At 38.1% G+C, this 12,238-nt stretch overlaps 1 protein-coding gene across 2 annotated transcripts in view; it reads left to right on the top strand.

Moving 5' to 3' along the window:
• Positions 1 to 200: 200 nt before the first annotated feature.
• The window catches only part of nlgn4xa (neuroligin 4 X-linked a), a 91,573-nt gene continuing 79,535 nt past the window's right edge, over positions 201 to 12,238 (top strand). For both annotated transcript variants that reach the window (XM_046837836.1, XM_046837835.1), the window contains exons 1-2: positions 201 to 550; positions 7,306 to 8,065. In XM_046837836.1, the coding sequence (XP_046693792.1) occupies positions 7,600 to 8,065 (466 nt within the window). In that variant the 5' untranslated portion in view covers positions 201 to 550; positions 7,306 to 7,599. The remainder of the gene's footprint in view (positions 551 to 7,305; positions 8,066 to 12,238) is intronic.

The raw sequence follows: 12,238 nt of genomic DNA, 5'->3' as shown, positions 1-12,238 counted from the left end.
TTTCTATCGGACCCCCTGGATTGGATGTGTGTGTTCTAAACGGGGACTGGAGGATTTTGTTTGGTTTGGTGGCGAGGACTTTTGCGTTCTGGTCTCCTTCTTGTTTGTTGCATGTACATGTTTGGCCATATCCCATGAAGTCTGTGCGCAGATAGAGAGAGAGAAAGAGAGAGAGAGAAAGAGAGAGAGAGAGAGAGAGAGGGGTCCAGCTTTGGTGTCTCTCCCTTTAATCTCTCGGTCTTTCGTACAGGCAAAACCTGAATTTTAATGCTCGTGCGCATTGCTTTAAATCCATCCGGATCATCATCCAAGGTGTCGCTTCTTCTCCTCTTTTTCTATCGGACCCCCTGGATTGGATGTGTGTGTTCTAAACGGGGACTGGAGGATTTTGTTTGGTTTGGTGGCGAGGACTTTTGCGTTCTGGTCTCCTTCTTGTTTGTTGCATGTACATGTTTGGCCATATCCCATGAAGTCTGTGCGCAGATAGAGAGAGAGAAAGAGAGAGAGAGAAAGAGAGAGAGAGGGGTCCTGTCATGCTGATATTGCACAGGTAAGAAAAGACATGTTTGTGTTCGTCTATATTTGTGTAGACCCATGTTCAGTTTTGGTTTTGGCATGTCTTTTTTTTTTAGTGCTCGTGCACTCTCCTATAGAACTGCAAGGACGTTCTTTATTTTTTTTTTCTTGCAGGTTCCAATGCAATGCGTGGTGTAACGACACTCTTATGATGTGCATATGTTTTGCATATGATGATGTGCACTTGACTTTTTCATTTAATGATCGAGTGCATTGCAACTGTTTACCCTGCGCGCGCCGCCGACAATGTTGTGATGATGTTCACGTTTTTTTTTCTGGTGTAAGCAAAAGTGCTGGGGAAAATATATAATTAAAATAAATAATTAAATAGAAACTCCACAGGTTCAATTTATAAACGCGAATTACCTGTGTCAGGTTTGTATTATTATTATTATTATTATTATTATTATTATTATTATTACGAGTGTGACGTTTTAATCTGGAAAACTGGAGATGGGTAAATTATTGAATGGGATTGCATGCATGAAGGATGATGATGATGATGAGGGTAAATCGAGCAGGAGGTGATTGGGATCGCAGTGGAAAGTCAGAGGAAAACTCCGTCTGTTTATTTGTGGAAAATCCCGAAAACCCGCAGCATTCCGGCTCGAGACAGGATTGTGACGTGTGAATTGAGAAAAAACGCAATCAGAACGCATCTCTTCTCTCTTCTGAAGATTCAATCTGTCCGGTCTAACCCTCACCGAACACGAACACACACACACACACACGCACACACGCACACATACACGCACAGTCCCGCACTAAGCCGCAAGGTGGTACTGTGGACATCTGCATAAGCACCAAGTTGCGAACAGGGCACGCGTCCAGCCACGCGCATGCGCACTTAGCTCTCACGTCTTCCCAACGCTCCTTGCATACCATCTGACTCACGATTCTGAGTGACATTCCTTGCCATGTATCCTAGTGGTGTTGGGGTACCCACCGGAGGAGTGGGAAATGACCTCCGGCGTGACCTCCAACCTGACATTTTAGCAGTGTTCTGGCAAGTTTCCAGTTTACACCTAAGATAAAGTCTTATCTGCACATGGACCAGGGGCCACTCACATGTACGTGACACACACACTCATTACGTGCATGAGGAAATCTATTTGTACAAGCGGGCGATTGAGACGTATTGATTTCCAATCAGGTCGGCCTACAGCTGTGCGGTTTCTTTAAACAGCTGCACAAGGAACTGTCCTCTAGTTTGTGACTCTTAAATGTAGAGACAGCCACTTCTTTATCAACACAGCCTTCCTTCTATAAGGGTCGCTATTCCTTTTTGATACACAGCGCAGTTTTCTCTCTTTCTCGCTCGCTCTCTCTATCTGTCTCTATCGGCCTGGACCCCCAGCAACCCATCCCAACCCGGCCGTCACCTTTGAATAAGTCCTCCTCTCTATTCGCTCGCATCTCTCTGGGGTCCCTGTCCTCATTCTCTCAGTCACTTGAAAGATGTGTAGGAAGCTCTGCCCGGGAAGAAAAATATCGAGCCTCCCATGCTGAATAGGTGATAGGGGACGCGTTTGGGGCAGTAGAACTGTCACTTCTCTCCTTTAAAGTTCACTTAAAGGTCAACTGCGGCTTTTTTCTTCTTTGTTTTCTTCTTCCTCTTTGTCCTCACCGGACCAGCTGGAAAATGGCTTTGCCCGTAGCATGTGGCTGTCTCGCTCGGCACTCGGTTGGATCCCCTGCCCCTCGGTCTTCTACCAGATCTTTAAGAATAATTCAAATGCAAATAAAAATCTGGTACCTGCATTGAAATTTGTATGAATGATCACACACACACACACACAGTGAATGCTATCTGCTAGCTATTTTCACCCTCTCCCAGGCTTTTGGATGGGAGGTATAAATGAGGGTAAAGGGTGACACATCTGAGGCTTCTTTCCGATATCACAGACTCGTTTCATTCGAGGATAAATGAGGCACTAAAGCAAGCCTTCGAGGCTGCCAGTGACAGAGTCCAGACAGCCAGAGCCCAGAACACACACATACAATCTGAGCTCTTAGTAGATATCTACATATTTAAAATTGGCACATCACTAGGAACCTACGGTGAGGACAGTTACACAAATTTTTTTTTATTGTATTTGTGTATTTACCGCCAGAATTAATTTCAAATAAAGCAATCAAGATGAGATTCAATTTGGAGACCTTCAGCTTTAATTCAAGGTGTTAAACCAAAAAATACTACATTCATCATTGGGAAATACAATGAGGAAACTATTTTGGACAGATAAAACAAATTAGTGTGTAGCAGATTAAAGGGACAGGAGGAGTATAAAAAAAAAGGAAGAGCTCACGATCCAAAGCATGGCATGTGCTTCCAAGGATGAAAAATATGTTTTTATTAGTTTTGTAATTACTTTTGTGCCTTTGGATATTTAGTAACGATGTAAAAAATGGCTGTAAATTTCTAAAGAGTTCATGTAATTTTTTTATGGGACCTGTTGAAATAAAGCTGATTAAATTCTAAACTTTAATCATCTCGATTGATTAATTTTAAATCTATTATGGTGGTACATAGAGGCAAAATACCAAAACAGTGTCACTGTTCCCATATCTGAATATTTCATAATGTATATGGTCATTTTGCTAATTTCTTGAATGTATAAAGGAATAAACAAGTCAGATTTGTCAGTGCTGCATCTCCATATATCTGAACATCACTGGGCTGTAAATAATGGAATAGTAGCTTCGTTTGCATTTTCTTTCACTGACAATTCCTAAAATTTTTTTGAAAGAAAAGCCAGCATTTGGTGTCTATACTAGTTGATTGATGCATAATGCATAGAAATTCCTCATTGTTAACCATCTCAGTTTTTTTTTATCTTTTCTTCATCTTCTCTTCAGAGCAGTGGTTAAAATCTTCCTCCATTTATTTTTAATTCGTTGTGTCAGACAGGTGCACCTAAACCAGTTTTCTTTTACCCAGAATACACCTTCCAATGCTAGTTCAAAGCTTATTGATTCCTCTGTAGATGCCGATGCCCCTAGACCTGGTGGAAATATTTTTACACTGCTTTTTTTTCCCATTTATTTCTTTTCCTTATTACATTGGGAATGAAATCATGGGCTGAACGCTCTGGACAATCTGCCAGAATGGAGGCTGATCTAGAGAAAGATCCTTAAATTTTAACTAATGATAATATTCATGGTATTGATGAGGACAGAAAGACTACAAAGTTCCGAGAACGAATTGTAATATTGATATATAATAATGCAGAAATCACAATTTGTTTCTATTTTATTTAAACCAGTTTAAAAGTGGCTACGCTCCAGTGGTTCAGCTTCAATTGAAGATATAAAAGCAGCTGCTTCCTGTAGTTGCCTTGTTCCTACTCTGTTTTAATGCCAAACATCTGAGGTAGCAATGCTTATGCGTTCTCTAGTGACCACTGGTATGATGTACTATAGTAAAACATTGTGAAATGGTGTTTCCCATGACGGGTTTAATTTAATGTGAGGCTCTCAGTTAGTGTATAATAGGCGCCTTGCTTTGCTTGAGCGCTCAACTTCTCATGAGAACTGTTATCTTCCATCTGTTCAGATTGAGCTGCTAGATGCAGCACTGCCTTTTACTTCATTCCACACGTTCGATTTCTTGGAAAATCCGAATATGCTTTTGGACATGGTCAGAGGTGGTAAGTAACGAAGTCCAAATACTTCGTTACTGTATTTAAGTCGATATTTTTGGTATCAGAACTTCACTTTACTATTTATTTTTGGTCAACTTTCACTCACTTTCACTCGTTACATTAGTTTTAATCTAATTGGTGAAATGTCAGTATTGTTTTCTTCCCATTTTGCTGTTTTCAGCCTATCAACCTAGTTCTTTTTTCAATCTAACACTGGTGTATCATTTCCTGGCTTTCACCACTGATGTAGGCTAGTTTACGAATCTCACAATAAGCAAGGCAGAAGGCAACAAGAAGTATGGGGTTAACGTGGATGAGACAGAGGGAGTCAGTGACGTAAACGGAACAAAGACATTCCTGATTATCTGATCATCCTCGTCTTTTCTCTGCTTGTGTTCTATATGGTGGATGTTCAGCCTGGATACATTCATTTAAATCTGTAGTGTATATTTTATTGTAATATATCAATTAGAGCTGTCAAAATAATGCAAATGAATTTTAATAACACTAATTTTATTAATGCGTGCAAAGATTTCTGTTTTATTAAAGATATAAATAAATAAATATAAAAGAGGCGAAAGTAAAGCTTTCAATGCAACACACATTTATTCACAATGTCCTTTCTTTACTCAGATAAAAAAAAAGCTTCAAAAAACTCCACTAAATCATTAAACATGTGTTTTACTGATGCGCCAAGTCACAAATCAGCACCAAAATCCACAAGATATTTGGTGAAAAAGTTGCTTTCATGTTTTAGTTAAGAAAGATAATGTTTGCAAAAATGTGTAAAAATAATGTATGTACTTAAATTTATAAAAGGGGAATGTGTGCATGTAAACCCGGCCCAGAGAATTAGGGTTCACAATTATTGGATTGGATTGGTTTGGATTGGATTTAGAGGATGTATGGGCCTTTCTTCAGCAGCCTTAATGATTAAGTTCTACAATAAAAAAACAGACAGAAGCCATTTTCCTAATGAGAAAGATTGATTTATTATGAGTCAGGGGTGCCTTAAAAGCCAGGTTCCAATGCCTGAATGATGGCCCTGGTTAGCAAAGCACAAAGGTGAACACAGATTTAAACATTTAAAAAGATCTGTTGCACCACATCTTGAGGTGGAAAAAGTACACCCATCTTTCACATAAGTAAAAATACAAATACTCATGTTTTAAAAAATGTACTGTCTATACTGTCTAGTACTGACTATACTTTTTGTTCGCATGTCAAAGTAAAGAAGTTTGGGTTCTGATATGTACTTAAGTAAAAAAGTAGCCATTACTACTTCCCTCTTTAGTGTCACACTGGTAACTGGACCTCACCTTATAATAATATTAGAGCTGTATTCGATAAAATTTTTTAATCGCGATTAATCGCATGATTGTCATAAGATAACTCATGGACAAATATGAATGCTTTATTTAAATGTATGTTTATTATGAGTGAAACCAAACTCAACATAGAGCATGAGGACAAAATATTCTTGTAAATGTTTGAAAGTAATTATGGTGTTTTAAATTACGTAAATCATCAGGACACTAAACAAAACCTGTCTGTTGTATTTAATTTACAAAAGCACAGCCTTTTGTTATGAATGTATACTAATAAAAGGAGACCCTTTACCGATTCGACTGATGTATTGCTTTTATCTGTACGGAAGAAAAGGGTACTTTAAGTTCGTTTAGGCGTTATGGGGAATAAAATGGCACAAAACGCGCCAGCGCGTTTGTTGACCCCGGAGGGTTAATTGTGTTCATCGCGGCGGTTACTGGTAATATCAGAGAATTTAAAATAATGAATACCAACCTGTTACAATGAACAAAGTTAAAATTTCTCTATTACATGTTATATTATTTTATGTGCACCTCATGGCCAAAAGTCTATTGGAATTAATAAAGGCAAACCTATTCCATGAGAAATAACACTCCAGATGACTCTACGATTCAGTTAGAGAGTTTGGAAATATAGGAATGATTCTGATCATTGTCTTGTTGTGTGATGAAGTTGATTCCAATTAGCTGCAGTCCAAAGAGAATTGTATGGTGTTGGAGTAGGGAACGGTAGCCATGTCGGTTCAGGATTCCTTTCACCTTTGGAATAGGTCTCTAACTTTCCCGTTCCCTAAACTACCCCAAATCGTTAAGCTTTGACCTCCATGTTTGACTGTGGAAGTGAGGCAGTCTGCTCTCTCCTCTGTTCCATCTTAAGATGTTCTGTTAGAGCCAGAAATGTCAAATTTGGACTAATTTTTACTTGTCATTCACTGTCCAACAAACAAAAAAGCTATCTATCTATCTATCTATCTATCTATCTATCTATCTATCTATCTATCTATCTATCTATCTATCTATCTATCTATCTATCTATCTATCTATTTATCTATATATAAGTAAACTATTATTTATTTACAACTTAAAATCTCTTGATGATCTGTCAATCTAAAGCTCTAGTGTTCGAGCCGTGCCTAAGCAGTGTGGCAAACTAATTGCCTTTCATAATTAAACTAAGATAGAAGGATCCCTAGTTATAAATCTGTAATTAGCGATCTTCCAATTAAAGAGATGACTAATGAATATCAGTAGGAGGATGTTCACATTACTGCAGAATTAAAAAGAAAGAAAGAAAGAAAGAAAGAAAGAAAGAAAGAAAGAAAGAAAGAAAGAAAGAAAGAAAGAATACGAAATAAAAAAAATTTGAATTTCTCATCCAAATCTTCAACCATAGAAAATAAATTAGTTGTAGTTAGACTTATGAGGGTATATAAGTAACCTTTTTGATTACCCTGGTTGTAGCACCTATAAAACAGATCGATTGTGTTTTATGGTTACGTTGCATCTATTCTACATTTAACGTGGGTATTTGATCCTCAGTTTTCTAGACTGCTTACAAACTGTGGTTATATAAAATTTCAGAATGGTAAATCACAGTTTCAACTACGATCATGTGAGCTGACTTGAACCTGCTGTGTTGAGTGTGTATATATTTTACAGGCTTACTGTCTGGTTTAGACTTAATGGATTTGAACTATTCTGTCTTTGCCAGTGTCAGTAAGCATGAATATTAATGGATTGTACTGTTTGTCCTGCAGGCAGACCATCAAAGATGGAGTGAAGAGTGGAAAATAGTTACACTGGAAGACAGCCAAGAAGACGGAGCTACAGTAACTTTTTTGTTTCTATTAAAAGAGTAGCAGATTTAAAGCTACCACCCAAAGCAAGATCTGTTTCCTTGGGATGGGGGGTTCTAGCATTGGTGATGTGATTGGGGGGTGTCTTGCCTGTGAACTGCCCATCATAGCCTAAAACAGGAGTGTCACCTAATCTGTTCAGTTGGGATTTTTTTGGACCGTAGATACCCTCTTCTCTCCAACCTGATCTGGATCATGTCACCGCAAGGAGGAACCACATGGATACCTACAACTATGGTCCAGCCATTTGCCAATCTACAACGAATCTGTTGGATTGTAGCTGTGGTAGCATCTTGCATAACATTGGGACAGGGGCAACAGTATCCAGTTGTCACTACAAACTATGGCAAACTGAGAGGCTTAAAAACATCACTGCCCAATGAGATTTTGGGACCTGTTGAACAGTACTTAGGGATTCCCTACGCTCTGCCACCCACAGGCGAGAGAAGGTTTCAGCCTCCAGAGCCACCTATGTCTTGGCCAGGGATCCGAAATGCCACTCAGTTTGCCCCGGTGTGTCCCCAGTTTCTGGAAGATCGCTTTTTGCTCAATGATATGTTACCTGTATGGTTCACTGCTAACTTGGATACAGTGGTAACCTACGTGCAGGACCAAAGTGAAGACTGTCTATACCTGAACATCTACGTGCCCACTGAGGATGGTATGTCAATTTTGTTTTTTTCAACTGCCTTAAGAGAATTTTTGTTTGATTCAACTCTGTCAAAAATCACTCCTTTCAAACTACCATGGCAATGAATTCTGCAGGAGTTTCTGAATGCACTGAAATGTTGAAATAGATACCCGAATACTGAAGCGAAAAATAATAATTTAAACTCAGAACTCCCACAAAGCATTTGGCCCAATGGCAAGGGAGCTGATTGTGCAGACTGCTGATGCTCTCAGAAGAGATCTTAACAGTATTGATTTTTTTTTTTTTGGTTGAAAAGCTCATTCACAGTGAGATCTCATAAACACCCAATATAGTAACATTTTCTGAAAGGTAGATACTTGCTTGGTGCTACCTGCATTTGGCTTTTGTCCCATAAGATGTCTTTTTGTTGGTTCAAAGTAAAATAAACTGCAGTGTAAAGATTTTCTCATACACAATAAGGTGTTTTTAAATGCGTTATATTTAATCCTAAACCTTGACCTTTAACTGGGAAGCCACATCATAGATGTCAACTGAACTTGATAAATGATAATGGACAAAGGCCATGGGATACATATGGATAGCATACATTATTACAATGATTTAACTTCAATCAGATTCTTTAGCCATTTCCAACTTGATAATTTTGTATTGTTATGGTCACACAATGTAGGTGGACAACCTGATGTGCCATGGTGTGTCATGGAATCGATTCTCGAACCATGTAGAAGTTCTTCAGCAGGAATGCTTCAGCAGGCATGAAATAATCTTTGCATATCTTCCTGCTAGGGGGTCTGCTGCTTACTAACAAAGATGGTGCAGATAGCTAAGTGGTCAGGACTGCTGACTAGCAACTGGAGGGCTGCCACTTTGATTCTGGCCAGGCAAATAAGTATGCACCATATACCAATGCAGTGGGGCTGCAAGAAATAAAGCCATTGCCTTCACAGTGCAGGATATTATTATAGCCTATGCGGCCACTGAGGTTCAGCTTTAACTTTTGGAAATAATGGGCAAAGTTGAAATGAATGTGATCCATTAAAAAAAAGAAGGACGCAGTACTCAAGTACTGTAGAGTCTATTAGAACTAGAAAAATTCTATACACAATTAATTTACATTCAAGTACCTCAACAAACCCTGTAGCGTATTAAAAACTGACACTTGTATTATTAATGTAACTGAATACTACTATAATATTCAGAATAAACAGATAATTGGTTCTAAAGTGACACAAATACAGACGTAAATAGGAGGAGCACTTGATTTTAGGTTAGAATGTTTCACAGAAAGTCTTACCAGGTTGATACTAGAGCTGGAATTATTTTATTTTTATTTGTGCTACTGTAATTGTAAGGTATAAGCTACAGTACCATGTAATGTTCTTTAATGTTCACAACATCCTTAGTAACTGCCTAGTAAAGGTTGTGGTGGTTTAAGAAGCAAAACCAATTCAATATATCTAATTATCACAGCCAGGCATAGACAAAAATATGAAAAAATAAGTTAGCAAACTTTACTGAAGTAGCTGAGGTTTCGGTACTGTCAGAAATCAGTTTTTTTCCACCTGGCATTTTCAAAGGGTTGGCATATTAGTAGGGTTTAGTTGCACCCATGTTGAGTTTAAATGAATATTTGGAGCAAAAAAAAAAAAGCACAGATACAGATATTGCCATTCTGTTTCATCACTAATATATATTAAGTGTGTAAAATATGTTTATTAGTGAACTTTTGTCTTGTTAAAGTTGTAAATCTTTAAATCGTTAAACTCTGGTCCTCTTTCAGGAAACATGGCAGGCAGGTCTTTTAACGCTCAGAAGCAAAAAGCAGGCCGACACCTTGTCAGAATGCCGATCATGCTTCAGCTCTCGAAAGTGCCCTTTTGAAATTCCAAGCAATGTCAAAACATCTTGCTCCTTCTAGATGAAATTAACCTTAATGCAGATTCAGAATGGCCGGTTGTTGCATTAACCACTCTCGGAAAGAAGCCGGAGTACAGGGCTCGCATAGGAAATCGGTATCAGCCCCATTTCTCATGATTTACAACTTTGTATGTGCAGTGCGATCAATTGTCCCCATACTGTGTCTGATTAACAAAGAATATGTAGAAGAATTTGCATGAATTACAGCAAATACACACATGGAGGTGGCGAAAGCAATATGAAAATTAAGGTTTTCGCATGCAAGAAATGTTGCCATTAGTGATACGGTTCAAAATATATATACGATATTATTGAATTGTTATGAAAAAATAGTCAGCAAGTCACAGTCATAATTGTATACAAAAATTCTATGCAAAATACAAATTGCAGTGAAATGTAAAGCATGCATTGTTTTAATAAGGTGCCTAATAATAGCACCTGCCTTATATACACGCATACATAATCGGTCAGCAACATAGGAGCAATATTTTAATAAGCAACATTTTGTTTTTGATTTGAATCATTTGAGAGACTTTCCACCCAACAATTAAAGTTTTCTCATCTCAATACATCAATACATGCACGTCAGATTCATATTCTCAAATACAAATGCGTGAACATCATTATGGGGGTGAAAGAAAATCTATTTGTATTGATAAGGCCCTGGATTTTGCACCTTTATGTAGAAACACATCAAATTGCATCATGCAAATTAAGGCAAAGATGAAACACAGTCCTCCATAGGCCCTATTGGATTGGTACATCAGCTTGCATGCTACTAATTTCTTGTACACCTTTACTGAGTGATGGAGCTTTCTTGGCGAATTTGCAAATTGTTTGTTAAATTTGGTTGGTAAATCTTTCCTTATATACAGTACATTAATAATGGACCCAAAGAGAAGCGTAGTACTCGATTGTAATCCTTTCCTAGTGCAAACGTGGAAGCGGAAGGACATTTTATTTCATCGGGAATTAATCAGAATGAAAGCCAGAGCATGGGCGGGGCACGTTCTGGGTGAGAATACAATGCCGCAGCGGGCTTCTCTCCACTCTTTAATTGCGAGCATTCGCTGCGTCCGCTCTCCATCGGCCAGTCTTTCAAAACAAGCCATTCACGGAGGCAGAGAGGGAATTAGGAAAAGAGCAGTTCGGATAAATCACTGCTTGTTACCCCCAGCAAGCACTGCCACATTACCCCCCCACTCCCCCCAACCCATCCCACTCTCCAATAGCATAATAGCCGCTTTGTGTAAATGCTGAAACAGAGCTTGTATGAAGAATCTCCACAGGATGGAAATGCGAGATGTCACGGAACAGTATGTGGTTCCCATATGGAACAGACTCGCATAGTTATCTTGATTATGTGTAATTATTACAAACCCCCTTACAATCCTATCACTGCCATGATGCTGAAGTCACACTGATTTCTATTTATTTCTATTTTGTCTAGTATTGTGCTAGTGCTTGTAACCTAATTGTGATAGTAGTTCTAGCCATTTGATCAGTTGTTTCTTAGGCTTGAAAGGAAATGGAAACATTGCTTTCCATATTACATTCATTATGACTTTTATTGGACATGTCGTTAGCCTGCAGCAATGGCGATCCATACGAAGGCAGGGGTGCCAATACTTTAATTCTATCAATAGGCACAATCAATACTCCCTTTTAATGTGTTTTATACCTTGTTGAATTCTCAAGTTTGATTGGCCAGACAGCGTTATATTAACACACTTAGTATCATTTTTATAGAAGCAGCTTATACTGGGACTGCAGATGTATCTAACATTTTTGTGTGGTATAAAGGTTCTAAAGTATTACATAATGTGTTGTTAAAAGGATATTGCAAATTGTTTAATTACCCTGATACCTCTGCCATCGATTATTGAATTAAACTATTACATTTTAAATGTTTTCCAAAAAATATAATTAGCCCCCTATTTTTGGTGCTATTTCCTCTAAATTACTGGAGTTAATTGGGCAAATCATTGGAATAATTGGTCATTCTGCTATCACGCCTGTCTCTTACTCTACAGTATATGAAGCAAGGCTGAAGAATTTGTAGTATTCATCAGGGGGAAATTCGAATATTTTGCATATAAAAGTTTTTATTGTTTATAAAGTTATACATTTTATGGCCAGAAATATGTAGACACCTAACCATCACAACAATATTGCTTGTTTAATATCCCATTTCAAAACCAATATGGAGTTGGCTACCATTTAGCTGCAATAATTAAGATTTTTCAATCGATTTTGGAGAGTAGC

This window comes from Silurus meridionalis, chromosome 24, assembly GCF_014805685.1.
Source record: "Silurus meridionalis isolate SWU-2019-XX chromosome 24, ASM1480568v1, whole genome shotgun sequence".
Lineage (NCBI taxonomy): Eukaryota > Metazoa > Chordata > Actinopteri > Siluriformes > Siluridae > Silurus > Silurus meridionalis.
The sequence above is the reverse complement of the archived record's forward strand: the minus strand, read 5'-3'. Positions and strand labels throughout refer to the sequence as shown.